Consider the following 15289-nt stretch of genomic DNA (forward strand, 5'->3'; position numbering starts at 1 on the left):
CATTTAGATCTAGGGAACTGACGTAACTTAACTGCCTCTTCCTCGTGGGACCCCTGTGACGTACTGAATGAGAGAGAGAGAGAGAGAGAAAGAGAGAGAGAGATGGTAGTCTTTCATTCATGTCTTATTTTGGCAGAGCTCTGAGGGTTGAGGGAGCCAAGCATCTTGACTGGCACTGTGTGAAACAAAATGGGGGGTCTAATCTACTGTTTTCTCTCTCTCACTCACTCTCTTTCCTCTTGCTCTATAAACTTTATCAGAACAGATTAAGGCTAAGATTTTAAAAGACAGGAAGGTGGGGGGGGGGGGGGGGGGGCAAGGCAAAAACATGGGTGGGAATAGAAGTGAGAGAGGAGAGACTCTGTGTGTGTGTGTGTGTGTGTGTGTGTGGGTGTGTGTGTGTGTGTGTGCGCGTGTGCGCGTGTGTGCGTGCGCGTGCGCGTGTGCGTGTGTGTGTGTGTGTGTGTGTGTGTGTGTGTGCGTGTGATTGTTGGGGCTGTTTGGGAGGGGACAGCACAGGCAAAAGAGGACAGCTGGCACAGACTGAAAACGCCGCCCCCCCCCCCCTCTTAAATAGCCTCCAATACGTAGCTGAGATAACAGCTGACAACTTTAACAACAGATAGCTGAGACTAGGTGACAAAAATCAGGGCTAAGCAGCCCCTTTAACGATCTGGAGGGGAAGGGAGGAAGAGAGGGCGGCAGGGAGGGAGGAATGGAGTGAGAACAAGAGCGAACACATGATCTGCTCTGCTTCTTGGGTGGGCAGAGGATGAGCGCCCATTGTTACTTGAATTCAATAGGGCTCATTAGTGTGAGGTGTGTGTGCGTGCGTGTGTGTGTGTGTGTGTGTGTGTGTGTGTGTGTGAGCTTTTCTTTTCGTGTTTATGGTGACTGGTACTGGACTGTGGTGGTTACTATGATCCGAAATAATTGAGAAAAGATGAAGGCTCAACGCAGCTCATCTGTCTTTTTTTTTTTCACAAGCGTCGGGGGGGTTGGGGGGGTGGAGGCGTTAAAGTTTGTTTTCCATGGCAGGGGACTGGGGGGGGAGTGGTTGTGGGGTGGGGTGGATGCTAGCAACCTTATTAGTGAGCTTACATCTTGAACATGCAAGAGCAGAATTGTTAAAAAGAGAGCAGCATCTTTATCCCTTTACAAATGTTTTTCCTGCTTTTTCTTTGTTTTTTTTTTTTGTTTTGTTTTTTTTTGCGCGCAAATAATTTCCAAGCCAAACCCCCGTAACTCCTTGCAAACGATTTCAGTAATTTAATCATATGTGCCATGATTTCAAACAGATATGAGCGGGGGGGGGACGGAATCACGTCTCCAGTCAAGAGCTGTGACAGCAATGTTCAGACTGTCAACAACGCCTGTTTGTTTGGTTTTTTTTTGTGGAACGACTGATGGGCTGAGTGAAGTGTTGAACAGTGCGTGTCTGTTCTGAATCGGGCATGTCAGCTTACATTTATAAGGAGCTCCCGACCTAGCCAGTCATTCTAATCAGTTGTCTAACATCCCTGCATCATATGGACAAGAAATCAATATTTATAAAACTCATGTCAAACTAACAAATGTGTTTGCAATTTCTAGGTCCCTTTTCCCCCCTGTAGGAACAATATGGATTTTCAGGCAGGCCCCGGCAGAGTAAACATGTTTTAAATAAACAGGAACCAACGTAATGCCCTTTTAATTGATTCATTCTGGCCTGCGATGTTTACAGAAGGGCCTAAATATGAGCTCGTAACGCAAACCCAGTGTTTAGAAGTGGTTTGTTTGGTTAAAACAATAACAGTTTGAATGCCAGCCACATCGAGGTTGCATTGTGTGCTTCCACGGGGCTCTATCCGGGGACATAAATCTCGGCTAGGCTGCGTCCTACAAATCGTGCGCCTCGGCTCGACGTGCAAAATAGACTCGTTTCTAAATTGGAGCAGGAATAATCATAAGGTGGCGTTCACTGTATAGCACTCTGGGTAAAAAAAAAAGTCCCTCAGATTATAATTAAACGCATGTGTGAGGTAGTAAAACGTAATGAAGGCAACGAGGAGACTGGCAGAGCCATTTTATGTGGCCGACACAACATGCTGTGTAGCACTCAAAGCTATGCACCATATGTGCCCTGAAGTTTCTGTCCACAAGTATGTGTTGCAAAAACCTTTTGAAAGCTGGATGGATGCGTATAGATGACTTATAATTTTTCTGTTTTAGCAATACCATGCTGTCAAGTTCGACACGCAAATAAAACAACACCGGGAAGAGCAAACGGAGACGGGAGAGAAAAAAAGAAAAGAAATAAAGCGGGTGTTAAAAGCCGTGGCGTTGTAGAGCATCTGATTTAATCTCATTGAACATTTGGATTCATTAAAAAAAAAAAGGAGAGAAAAAAGGAAGTGAAGGGGAAAAAAAGAGAAAGACGGAAAAAAAAACCCCTGCATGAGGCAAAACCTTCAGGTCTGGTAGTACACACTTTAACCACTAGGTGGAGCCACTCAAAGTGCCACAGAAAGAAAACTGAGTCTACCTAGAGCACAGTGGGGCTCTATGGATTAAGTACAGCCTCAGAAACAGAGAAAATACTGGGCTGAAGAAATACACTTCAGAATTAGCTTGTCTCTAGTTGACCAGAAGCTAAAAAAAATTGTAAATGAACAAACAAACAACAATAAATATAAAAACAACAACAACAAACAGACTCACAATTAAAAATGAAATTTAATCTCTCATTACATTGTTATTAGACAGTTGTTACATATGCATTACAAGCGGTGTGAGAAGACAACAAATCTGCACTAGACACTCTCAAGACAAACATTAAAGCAATTCAGTAATAAAAGTGCAGGCAGTAATTCACAGTAAGTAGTATATGTGAACTTGGGCTGCAGTCAAGTTCCTCTAGGTGTTGTGAGTACTGGATTGAATCTGACATAGTGGTCCCAGAGGGACAGGCCTTAGGCAGGAGGGGTCAAATATTCCAAACAAAATGGCTCTCATCACCTTAATCCATCATAGCCATAGAGCTAGCCAGACTCTCTCTCTCTCTCTCTCTCTCTTTCTGTGAATGTGTGTGTGAATATGTGTGTATGCGTGCGTGAGTGTATGTGTACTCACTGCCCTAAGCCTTACTCACTGTGGGTCCAGAGGGTCTCAGCGGTACCAAACTGAACATGTGAGGTCCGGTTCAGGCCCTGTCCGCAAAGTCACATATGGATTTCCTATTAAGCATATTTAAGATTCGTTGGGGGAGTGCCCTTTCAAATGAGGCAAGACACATTTTTGTCTCCCTTTTGAGCGTGACAGCTAACAACTGAACCTTATGCAGGGCTTAATGGAAGACAGACTGCTCTTCGCACATCGCGACGGAAAAAAAAGAGAAGAAAAGAAAAGAAAAGAAAAAAAAAAAAAACAACACACAAAACAAAGTGATTGCAGCACCCCCTTTTTTTTTGTGTGTGCGTGTGGTGAATCTTGAGACACATAAGCTCTGTCAGCGTTGTTATTCTGTTTAAAATCCAGGGCCTTTGTTGGTAGCTGTGGTTACACACCTGTGTTGACGCGTTCTGGCCTCCCACCGCACTGAGATGGGGGGATAAACAAACACTCCCAGCTGGGAAAACCCAGGCCACAAACACCACACTGCAGCAGGGGAAATCTGGAGCGCCAGTGCCAACGTCTGCCTCAGATCACTCAAACACATATATCCGCACGCACGCACAGACACACACACACACACACACACACACACACACACACACACACAAAACCAGTAACAACCATCTGATGACTCTTAATGACTATACCGATAAATTCCCCCAAACGAATAGCGAAAAGCAAAAAGCATATTTTTTAAATGACATGTAAATGGATCCACACTGAGTAATATTCAACGCACTCCCTCCCTCCCATCAAAAAGGTGCGTTTTTCAACACTGGTCAAATATTATATCTGCTCAGAAAATGAATTAGTTATGGCAAACCAGTGCCAAAACTGGTGAGCCAGTGAAGCACAGTGTGCTGCCAAAAATAAGGGTGAAAAATAAGCAAGTGGAAACTTGCTTGGCTTCGCCATCATTCAGAACTGTTTTGATATCACAAAGGCAAATCACTCACACTGAGCAATTTCATAACGCTCATACAAATCAAATACATCAGCCATCTGAGGTCTTTTCTTTTTTTTTTGTTGTTGTTGTTGTTCCAAAACTTCCTTAAAAGAACACTCCCGGAGTGGCCGTCAGAGGATTCGCCTGTTAATGTATCGACTAGAAAAGCTTGAGAATCGCACAGCAAGAGAAATCGATAACACTTAAACACAACATGAAAGATCGCTGAGGAAAATTTAAGATTCAAAGAAAAAAAAAATTCCAAAATGTTGTGATTGTGCAAATTTTTACACTGATATTAAAATTGCTGCTAATAATTTAATCCTCTGTTCATTTATATCTGACACAGTGACAAGTCTGAGCTGTATTGTGTGTAAGCTTTTACTGTCCCCTGGTGGCTAGTATGGTCACCAGCCAGTTCCTTAAATGTTAGCTGTCTCAATTAGTTGAGTTTGGTTAGGTTGACCAAATGCAATTTGTTAACAGAAAGATAACCATTTGTACTAATAATGTACAAAAAAGACACAATAAAATAACAGTGCCCCTTTTGAGAGAGTATTTTTCCTCCCTCCAAACTGTTTTCATATTTCCCTTCTCACCTCCGTTTTCTTAAATGTGAAAAGATGACATATGTTATGGTTTATGCTTTGAATGTATTCACACGAAAACACTGGAAGAATTCAAACTATGCTTTCATCATTCCTTCTCTCCCATGAACATCCATAACTGTAAGCTCTCAGTCAGCGTTTGTAGTGGGTGCCACAGGTCCAGTGCTGACAGGCGTTCTTGCATCCAAATACCCACAAAGGGAAGAGAGAAAGAGAGAGAGAGAGAGAGAGAGAGAGAAAGAAAAAAAGAAAAAGAAAAAGAAAAAGAAAAACAGAGGTTGTTTTGCACTCTCCTCCGACAGACTCACTGGGTGGTTTGTCTGTTTATTTAGTCTGTGGAGGTGATGGGAACCGAACTGCGGCCACTGCCAATTTTCTCCACACCAAGAAAATATTCATGTGGACAGCTGGAATCCGGGGAACGGAGTTAAACAGAGTCTCACGGCCAACAGATACAAGGCCCCGTACACATAAAACACACTTCCAGATCGCAAAAATCCCTCCAAGTCTCCCCTCTGCCCTTTCCCCTGCATTAAAGACTGAGGGTTAAAGAAACTTGGAGACAATGTCAGAAACAAGTTGAGTGCAACCTTCCGCCCCCAGGCAGGGATTAACCGATTCAGATACAAATACACTCCTCTGATAATAAAACATATGAGAACGTTTTGACGACTTTTTAATGTGGCTGTTTTTTTTTTTCTTTTAGGGCGCCGTAACATGACGTAACGCTGCTCCAAGTCTTTTAACAGGCTCGGACACTGTAGACGACAGACCCCACGTATTCAACATTCAAGGTTTCAGTCATGGAATAGTTTTTTTTTTTAAATATCTTTATTTACACGTCATTCAATGTACAGTTTCAACAGTTACAGAACTTTTAGCATTTGGAAATATGACACGGTTACAACGCACACATTTCACGTATATATGAAAGAATCAAAATTAAATTAATAATAATGAAAACAAAAAACCCACAAAAATAATTGAAAACCAAAAGGGTATATTGTGGTCATCGTTTACTTAGGGGTGGCGGATTGTTACCACACATAAAATATCGATTCGTCCAAGCCAATTTGATCGTGCTCTCAATCCAATGTGACGCACTGATTAATGTGTTCTTATCTCATTGGTCATCATCCTGACTCATCAGCGCTAATTCATCATCAGAGAGATTTCTCTGCAACTGAAGCACTCATTCCAGTGACTTTTGAGTGAGAGACGTTGTGATCAGTGGTTTGACTGGAGGACTGGGAGGGGAAAGGGAGGGGGGGATGGGGGGGCTGTTGGGAAATGCCACCCACAGAGTCAAAAGTGAGGGGGGTGGGGGTCTCAGAGGATGCAGTTTGGCTGCTAGGCCTCACACAGAGATGTTAGGCCACCCAGTTGCAGGCAGATTTTGTTTATTTTTATCCTTTAGGGAAAATTATTCAGCGTGAGCTGTTTATTAGGGCTTTGATATGTCATGTGGCAGCTTTTGCTTGCTGGGAGTGTGTTTACATCGGCTGGGACTTGTGTACTGTGGAGGTTTAGGGTCATGGATAGGGTGGGGTTGGAGGGCGGGGGGGGTTAAAAGACCGACCAAGCGTAGGCCGACAGAACCCCCCCCCCCCCCCCCGCCCTTTTCCCAGCTGTCCACTTTGACGTCATTAAGTTTGACTGGGAAACTATACGAACCACCTCTTTTCACGTCAAATTTGTAAAAATCCAGTGATTAGTTTAGATTAGAAAAAAAAATTATTTCGGTGACTGTTATCCAGGTATCAGAAATACTAAGTTAAAACGATATATGTATGTCAGTAGAGGAAAACGAAATCTTTATTTACTGTATAGAGTTCTACGAATATATGTCTGCATTGCATTCACACACTCCTGGCATGTACATTCAATGGATCAAATTTATTATTTTAAAAAAGAAAAATGTTAAGAATTAAAACCATTAGAATCCTATCAAATTTACAATAATCAATCAATGTCAAGAATAATGGAGGGCATGGGGCTGAATCTCAAAAGGATTCCAGTTTGGGGGACATCCGTGCTGCCTGCTCCGCACTGATGGCTGACCTCACTGCCTTACAGCACTCTATAACAGGAGAGAAAAAAACCCCCACATCCAATACAAAATCATTTTCAAATCAAACTAAGAAAAATTCTCTCATTTGACTTGTTTTATCTGGATAGGCAGAGCCTGACAAAAGCAACACAAGTCGGTTTAGCCTGTTTTTTTGGTTTTTTTTCCCCCCTCTGAGAGGCCGAAGATGAAGAAAAGCGGAGTTGAGTGATAATTTCTTTAAACAAAAAACAAGGAGAAATTCAAACACAGACCTTGAATCCTCTCTGCATATTCTTCAGCTGCTGCCAAACCAGTCACTACGTCATATGAAGGGTTTTCCATGGCTTTCAGAATCTCCATGCCACGCTACAGTAAAGAATAACACAGCCAAATGACAATGCTTCATCCACAATTTAAACAACAAGCAACTTTATAAACACATGCATGTTACAGAAGTTACTGTTGTCTGTTTGATTGTTAACATACATTTTGAGCAGGTATAATCAGCAAAAATGCATTCACATCGGACAAGTACACACTTTTAATGATCCACAAGCCCTATGACTTTAAAGTATGCTGAGACATAACCTAACAGAAAACATTTAAACAAATACATTACCCTCAGCTCCTCGTACAGTCTCTCTTCCATTTCAGAAACTTGTGATATGGCCTCATACACTGGTATGATTGAGTCCTACAACAAAATTCAGACCATAAACCCATTATTTCAATAACATTTGAACTAATATTCACAGAAACGCAATCAAGAAACGTTGTTAAGACATATCACCATCCAATGTGATAGTCAAGCATTAATCCCGACCGTCTTCTCAGTGTGACAGAACCAAAAAGAAGACAGTCCATAGACAAACGTGGTCGTAGGGAGCTGCCGTTACTGCAGAATGGGGGTGTTAAATGAGACTAGTGTGCTCTGAGCTCACCTCCTCTGAGGAGCTGGACACCTCCACAGCTACCTCAGCACTCCTCTTGTCATCCTGCTGAGCTCCCTTCGATACTCCATTCAGCTCCTTCACCCTGCAACGCCGATGCAAGTGAGTAATCATTTCAAACCACTACAGAAACCCCAAACCGATAAGGCGCTGAGAAACTGCTACAGTGACTCGTCTCAAATCTGGTTAACTATCCATCCATGCGTCTATTTCTCTCTCTCTCTATACACACATATATATATAAAAAAGAGAAGGTTGACTTGTGGCTCTGGCCTGTACCTGTCTGCATAACGAAGTGTGTTCAGGGTATAATCACAGGAGCTCATCCCTGGAGAAATCATGGCTATCTAAAACACACAAAACACAAAGGCTGGCATTAATTCCAGGCTCACTCGTGTTCAAATCGTGTACGACCCCAAACATAGGAAGAAGAAGAAAGAGGGAGAAAAAACAGAAAAAAAAAACCCCAACTAAGGGCCATGTCCAGTAGTCATCCTTACCATGCAGGTTCTGGAGTTCTCCCCTATAAAGGAGTCCCTGAGCACCTGTGTCAGTTTACTCATCCTGAATGGAATGTGTTCACTGTTCTGCCCCAGAGAGCGAATGCACTCCTGTGAATGAGAAGAGACACATTTCTGACACCAGGAAAAGTTCAGGAACCACATATAAACTGATGAAACAAAAGCCTGAAAATGTGGAGGCAAAAGACTGACACCCATGTAGACACTTTTACATTCAATGTGACATCTATCCACGCTAATATCAACAGAAGTGCACCAAAAAAAATGAATAAAAGAAAAGAAAGATCAAAATTACAACTCCAGTGGAACAGGATAAGCAACAGAGCAGACAGTTGATGTAAGCCAGAGCAGTTCAGACCTGGCTGTGGTTTGATTTTTTTTTTACATGTTGACATAGAAAAGAAGTTCTTATTGTTTCTCCAAGTCAAATCTCATAATGACAAATTGGACAACTACCATTAAGCAAAAGCAGGTCAGGCTCTGCGTTGGCTAGACTTTTAGACTTTGCCATAACAAACTCGTGCTGCGTCGACTCCGGTAACCAGAGAAGGGACGACCGGGCCGCGGCCGTAGCAGCACCAGGTCGGGGGCCTGTAGTGACCAGACTGTTACCTTCAGGGCCAGCAGGCTGCGGTTGATCTCCGCCGTCTCCACGATGGTCTGTCGGTCGTTGCTGCTGACGTCGGTGCCGCGCTCGTTCCCCGCCAGGTCCACAAAAGAGAACTTGCCGTGCAGCGCCTTCTTTCGCCTCAGGACGATCTGCAGCACCGCGTGAGAACGGGACGAGTTGGCGTTGGCGAACGTCTGTCCGGACGTCCTGAGGAGAGCGACGCAGAAACGTAAGAGACTCGGGTTTCTTCAGGTCAAGACTGAAAACACAACTTGAGAATATGAATTTCTTGAACGAGGTGTTTTTCTTTTTTTTTTTTCCTTCCGTGGAACGGGATCGGTGTCTTCCGTGCGACTGAATAAGAGGAAAACACTGAAATCCACATAACACATAACCCACCTGCACGAGCTGCCTCTTTCAATCATCTTTATGACATCATCAACTGATGACACAGGCATCTCCTGTAGACCAACCACTTGGACCTGTTGCTTCTCATCCTCCAGAACACGTAGCTTGGTCTTCTTGTTCAGCAAATCAAACACCTGCATTGCCAGAGCACATATGAAGCCAAAGACACACCAACTAAGAGTCTAATGTCAGCGTTGTTAAAACACACACGCAAGAGAAAATGGAAAACGGAAAGCATCATTCCCCGCCCCCAACCTGCCACGAGACATTTCAAGTACGTGAAATGGACACAAACCTTGCCATTGTAGATCTCAAAGAATGTGACGTAAGGGGTGAGTTCCAGGCCCGAGAACCTCCTCTGCTTCAGCAGGCTAAACACATCCTGCGCTGTGGGACACATGGGATAAATACATAGATGGACAATTTAATATAAACGTATGAGAGAGAGAGAGAGAGAGACAAAAAAAAAAACTGAAAGAAACCGTGCTAGCTGTATAAAAGGATCTTTTATGTGTAAGTTAAACTCACCTGCCAATGCATAGATCCCTTTAGAGCTGTTCTGGTTCTTTCCTGAGAAGTCTCCGCCCATTGTCTATGGAAAAAAACCCCACATTTTCACATGAATGACATTTCCTTCAATAACTCGCACGGATTACGCTTTGCATTCATTTTTCATAAAAAGGTCAAGACACTCACATGGGTCTTTCCACTCCCTGTTTGCCCATAGGCAAAACATGTGGCCATTCCACCTTCAAAAATGGTCTGGACCAGAGGTTTGGCTGTGAACCTGGAGTATGAAAGATGCCATTTTCATAAGCAATTCAAGTGTGTCTAAGCAACGTCCAATACTAACGTTTTACAAGAAATTAAGACCTTTCAGCTGTAGAGTGTTCGTGAAAAAGCATGGCAATAAATCAGTGATAAAAAGGTGTGAAAACATACTTCACTTTTACAAATAAAGACTGTGGTGCTTTTTAAGGTGAAAGGTACAAAAACCACACTGTATTCAATACCGGTAATTTCCATAAATATGTTATGATTCTTCACGGATGGAACAATTTCACAGAAAAGCACATGGTTACCTGTAAACCAGGTCATTAGAAGCTTCTTCGTCAAATGAGTAATCGAAATGGAAGGTCTGGTTGTCTAAATATTTGGTGAGGTCAACTTTCTGCTTTGGTTCGTGAAAGAGGAGGGTTCCGTTGCCGGGAATGGTCACCACGTCAATTTCTTTCTTTGCTATCTCTGAGCATAAAGCAAAACAGTGTATGAGGAATTCTAAAGACAACGTGGACCAAATACCTCACCGACTTTCAGGTGGACTATTTCTATCCGTTTACCTTTTTTATTCAAAGGACGCTTGCGGACACACACGCAGATTCTGTGAGTCTCAACCTACGAGAGAGAGATGTGAAAATTTATACCATGCATGGTCACAGTGAGAGGAGTAATGAGTAGGACAGAATGTTCTGGACCGTACCGGGTCGGACAGACACAGGGGTATCCTCTCCAGAGTTTCTCTGTAGTCTTCGATCATCTGGTAAAACTGCTTATTAGGACGATTCATGTCACCATACTGGGGGGGGGGGGGACACATTGATTGTTACAAGGATATATCAGTAAAAATGAAGTTGATTTATTATTATTTTTTTTATTTTAATTTGACCTTCAATCAGGAAGCTTATTTCAGTTTTCATGTCCGAGTCTTTGGTGAATAGTGTGCTGCTGCTTACAGACGTTAGCCTCGACTAAGACCATGAGAGGGCTCCCCCTGAACAGAACTTTCCAGAAAGGCCTCATCAGGCTATTAAACGACTCATCCCATATCACGAAACATCTGCAGCTGTACGGTCCAAAGTCTAATGTAGTCAAACTACATCACACCAAGTCAAGAAAGCATATATTTTCACTTTTTATTTATTATAACAAATCACTCTTTGGCTGAACAATGAAATCAGTTTGAATGATCTTGCATTTGTTCAGACTCACGTCTTTGTTCTGCCAAAGAATGTTATAATAAATAAACATGGAAATGCATGCTTTCTGAACTGACTGCGCTATACAGTCTGGCAGGAGAAGAAATGGAGCGTATGACAGATGTTTGGCAGACTTTTGACACCCATTCCGAGGCCCTCTGTTTGTGGAACCTTGTCACATATTCATCTGCAAGGCTATCAGCTTTCAGCAGCAGCTAACTCTTCACTGACAACATTGATAGGAAAAAGGGTTTGTCAGATTACTGGGCTAATATCGGGGACGACTGAAATAATAATAATAATAATAGGCTCTGTCTCGTTTCTGGGTGGAGTATCACTCTTAAGGATTTCACCTTTGCCTCACAGAATACTTACTTTGCCTTTCTTGTTTTGCGCGTCGGAGTTCTTTGTCATAAGAGATAGCCTTTTGTTTCCTGGTCTGGCCACATCATGGTTCATTCCTGAAATGCGTCGACCTGAGGGGAACACAAAAGCGCATAGCTGAATCAAACAGACGCCTTGCAACAGGAACAAACGGTTCTTCTTCTTCTTTTTTTTTTTTTAAATCGATAAACCTACATTCCATCACCCCTTTAGTATGTACCCGAAAGATTTTAATGGAGGATGCCGTCCAAATAGCAATAGGATGATTAAGTCTGGCACATTGTGTTCTCAGCATGAAGACAAGCAGAGTTATGCTTTAATTTAGCAAATGTTTACACAGATTTAGCAAACTGCCATCAGCCGCATTACGTTTTGGGTGTGTGAGACTTGCATATTATCCAAGTGATATAACTATATCATTTATTTAAACATTTGCCAACCACCACTGATTTACAAAAAAAAAAAAACCCCACCAAGATGTTCATGGCAACCTGTGCAAGACAAAACCAGTAGCTGTGAATCTCTGAAAAGCAGACAGGAATGGAACACACACTGTTGACTAGGCGTAGGATTTCTACTTCTTTGAACCAAATGAAATCATCTATTTCCATAGCAATGAACCATCTGCTGTTATCATAGTATTCTGTAGTCTTGCGATGATCTTTTTGATGTTCTTTGCTATTAACCTCGTGTTTGAAAACCTAACACCGCTAGACCTGTTCATTCTTCTTACTTTCCCCAGATTATCAAACAAAAGACGCTTGTTAGGTCTGCTTGCCTACAGCCTGTAAGCCAGACATGAGTGGCTGACTGAAACAACTGCTGGGTCAGCACTGGGACATTCTGCTGTTAAAACTTCATCACACACGTGTTCATATGGTGAAGAGACCATTTAATTACCATCCCGTGTAAAGGACTACGTGCACTAAAGGGTTAAATTCAAAGCCCTGTACGATATAGCCACGAATTACAATATTTCCTATAACAGTCAAGCCCCCACATATTCTAACCATGTTTTACTAATGGCTGAAAACAGTAGCACAGTCTGTAAGTAGATTTTTTTCTACAGAAAAACAAACAAACAAACAAACAAACAACAAAAGACCTAATGTCAAAAACGACTGCTTCGATATTCAGAGTTTACAACCCCGTGAGTTCCCACAGTTAAAGAAAACTCACCCGCGACGGACATTAACTGTTACAGCTTCGTTTAAAATGCGAACTCACTTGAGGTGACGGCCGGGGGAACACATTTCGAGGCCTCGCTCTCACACACGGCTTCATTCACCGGGAGCAGCGGAGAGGCCGGCTTCGCGTCGTTCTTCCTCTGCTGAAAGCTTAGTAACCCTGCAGAGGGGAAAACAGCAGCAACAAACGCGAGATTCACCGTGCGGACACACACAGAAACTGGGCTGGCCTGAAAGCCAACCATTAATAAATGACGGTAAAATACATTACTCAGTACTGAAACTGGAATAAATGTAGCTAAGGGACAGCTCAGTACCAACCCGAAGACCTAGGGATGGTAGACGAGGGTATCTCTGGAGCTGAGGGGTCGTTAGCTGACACAGCAGGAGGAGCGGCAAGCTGCTTGAACATACACGTCTGACGTGTCGTCATCCTCCTGGGAACTAAGCAGAGCAAGTCAAGGGCACATCAAGAACTGTGTATGCGTAAGCCCCACAGTGTTGAATTAATGTACGTGTCATTAAAAAAAGAAGCTGTTCCACAGAGGCCCAAGGTTTGATTAAGAGAAAGGATTGTATTGAGTGGGAACAGAATCAGCCCAGCAGAAATCAGCACGGTCTGGGTTGATCTAATGTAATCATTCTCCTGCTTTATTCGTACTCAGATGACAGACATGTGGCAGATGAAAGTATCTTTCTGACTAAACTGGAGAGGAATTCACTGAGGTTAAGGGGAGTATGGTGAGGTGTGATGAAAAAGGGAAAAAAATCAAAGTCTGTTGATTTGATTTTTGAAGTTTAAATCATTGTGACAGTGCCAAAGTGAATACACATTATTAAACATGCACTCCATGCAAACCTGACTCCTCTGTTGGACCAGCTGGATGGGCAACTTCAAATGGGAAATATACAGACATATTAACCAGCAACTGGCTTTTAGTTACATTTAAAACGAATCATTAACAAACAAAGGATAAGATAAGCTACTTACGAGAGGATGGGGCAGGTACCCTCGACGACCGCAAGTTGCTCTCATATTTCTATATGACAGAGAGAAAAAGGGGAGAAATTGTGATTCATCTTTAAGTTTGGTGACCTTTTGAAATGCCTTGGAAAACAGGGGATGGGAAACTGACCTTTTCTGTTACTGGAGCAGATGCAGGTTGATTTGAAGATTTTATGTACTGCAGCAGCTCCTCATTAAGAGGCCAAAGTTCGTCAGCATCAATCTGGGAGAGTTGTTGGCAGGGACTTTACGTTCACATTCACAGACAGTGAAAACTATTTCAAGCGTTTCAAGTGGTTCTCAAGATGCTTTACGAACAAATAACAAAAAGTCACCTCTTTCCCTTTGCATGTCCCGTCTTTCTCTTGCCACTCAACGGAGACTGTGGATTTTGCAGTATTAACAGATTTCACCGTAGCTGCATGTATTCTTCCTTTAAATCGACATGCAATATGATCTATTATTATTCACATTCTTACGCAGCCTCTACATACTCTACATACATGCAAGCTAAAGTGAACATTTTATAACAGGTTTACGGCTTAGAAGACATTGAGGCTATATATAATGCACGAATAGTCGCAGAAAACTGGACAAGAACACAGATAAAAACGTCTGAACGTGTTAAACTGACTGGAGAGCTGAGTTAGCTTGAAGGGAGCAACCTATGATATAATATTGACTAGCTAAATTTTAGCTGCAAGACAATACCGTCAGTATGTCTGAGAACGAAAACGCATTAATACATAATGTCTGTAGATAGCACTTACTGACAGAGTTATTCGCTTGCTATCAAATGTTTATTTTGAACCTGTTTGTGAGCTAACCTAGCTTAGCTTACCATTACTGCGACAGATGTTGACAGACAGCCCCATAAGAAGGTTTGCAGTGGTTGCATCCATCGTAGTTTGAAACTATATTTCCGTTGTAATATTATAAAAACTTCGTTATAGTACATATATACTTCGTTAGCGTTAGTGTTGTTACTCTGACTGATTTCTGATTTCAAACAAATCAAGAACGGTCCCAGCAGACTACATCACATTTCCAAACCCTTTACCGCCTCATTTTTAAAAGTCGCCAGCGGAAGTTGCTCCTTTGGCAGGTCGGGATATCCAAACATAAGCCGGAATATGTTTTCCCGTAGGACTTTGACCAATAATGACTTCACACAATATTGTTTTTCAATATTGTACACTTACATTTACATTTTTAATTATCGGAATATATGCGAAGTGTCGAATCGGTGAAATTTGTATTGTCGTGTTCTGTCATGTGCCCCCCCCTCCCCTTTTTTCTGTGTAGGGCGATGAAACCATGTGTTACTTAAAAAAAATAAATAAATAAAAATAAAAGTCGAATAAAATCATATATGGTAAAAGTTTTCGCTTTAACCTTCTGGTCAACATTTATCTTACTCGGATGTAGTAACATACACAGCCACACCGTGGAGCACTAATACCTCTGAAACACCATCCTTGCACCTTTCT

General features: G+C 42.3%; 1 protein-coding gene across 1 annotated transcript; it reads right to left on the reverse strand.

Moving 5' to 3' along the window:
• Positions 1 to 6710: 6710 nt before the first annotated feature.
• On the reverse strand, positions 6711 to 14701 carry kif2c (kinesin family member 2C). Its single transcript, XM_030774607.1, has 22 exons — positions 14641 to 14701; positions 14135 to 14232; positions 13930 to 14022; positions 13785 to 13833; positions 13653 to 13685; positions 13115 to 13237; positions 12834 to 12953; positions 11598 to 11698; positions 10727 to 10822; positions 10587 to 10641; positions 10329 to 10491; positions 9943 to 10033; positions 9775 to 9838; positions 9542 to 9633; positions 9238 to 9380; positions 8841 to 9045; positions 8208 to 8318; positions 7987 to 8054; positions 7699 to 7792; positions 7377 to 7451; positions 7030 to 7123; positions 6711 to 6787 (listed from the first exon to the last, which is right to left on the reverse strand). Exons 1-22 carry the CDS (start codon positions 14699 to 14701, stop codon positions 6711 to 6713), a joined length of 2106 nt encoding a protein of 701 aa, XP_030630467.1.
• Positions 14702 to 15289: the final 588 nt, after the last annotated feature.

The sequence above is a fragment of the Chanos chanos genome, chromosome 5 (genome assembly GCF_902362185.1).
Source record: "Chanos chanos chromosome 5, fChaCha1.1, whole genome shotgun sequence".
Taxonomy (NCBI): domain Eukaryota; kingdom Metazoa; phylum Chordata; class Actinopteri; order Gonorynchiformes; family Chanidae; genus Chanos; species Chanos chanos.

Bases quoted from the DNA above. Each gene is read 5' to 3' on its own strand.
- kif2c (XM_030774607.1), bottom strand. From the start codon at position 14,701: ATGGATGCAACCACTGCAAACCTTCTTATGGGGCTGTCTGTCAACATC. The intron at 14,023-14,134 runs GTGACTTTTTGT...CAACTCTCCCAG, and splicing joins GGACATGCAAAGGGAAAGAG to ATTGATGCTGACGAACTTTG. The intron at 9,381-9,541 runs GTTTGTGTCCAT...CTGGCAATGCAG, and splicing joins TTGAGATCTACAATGGCAAG to GTGTTTGATTTGCTGAACAA.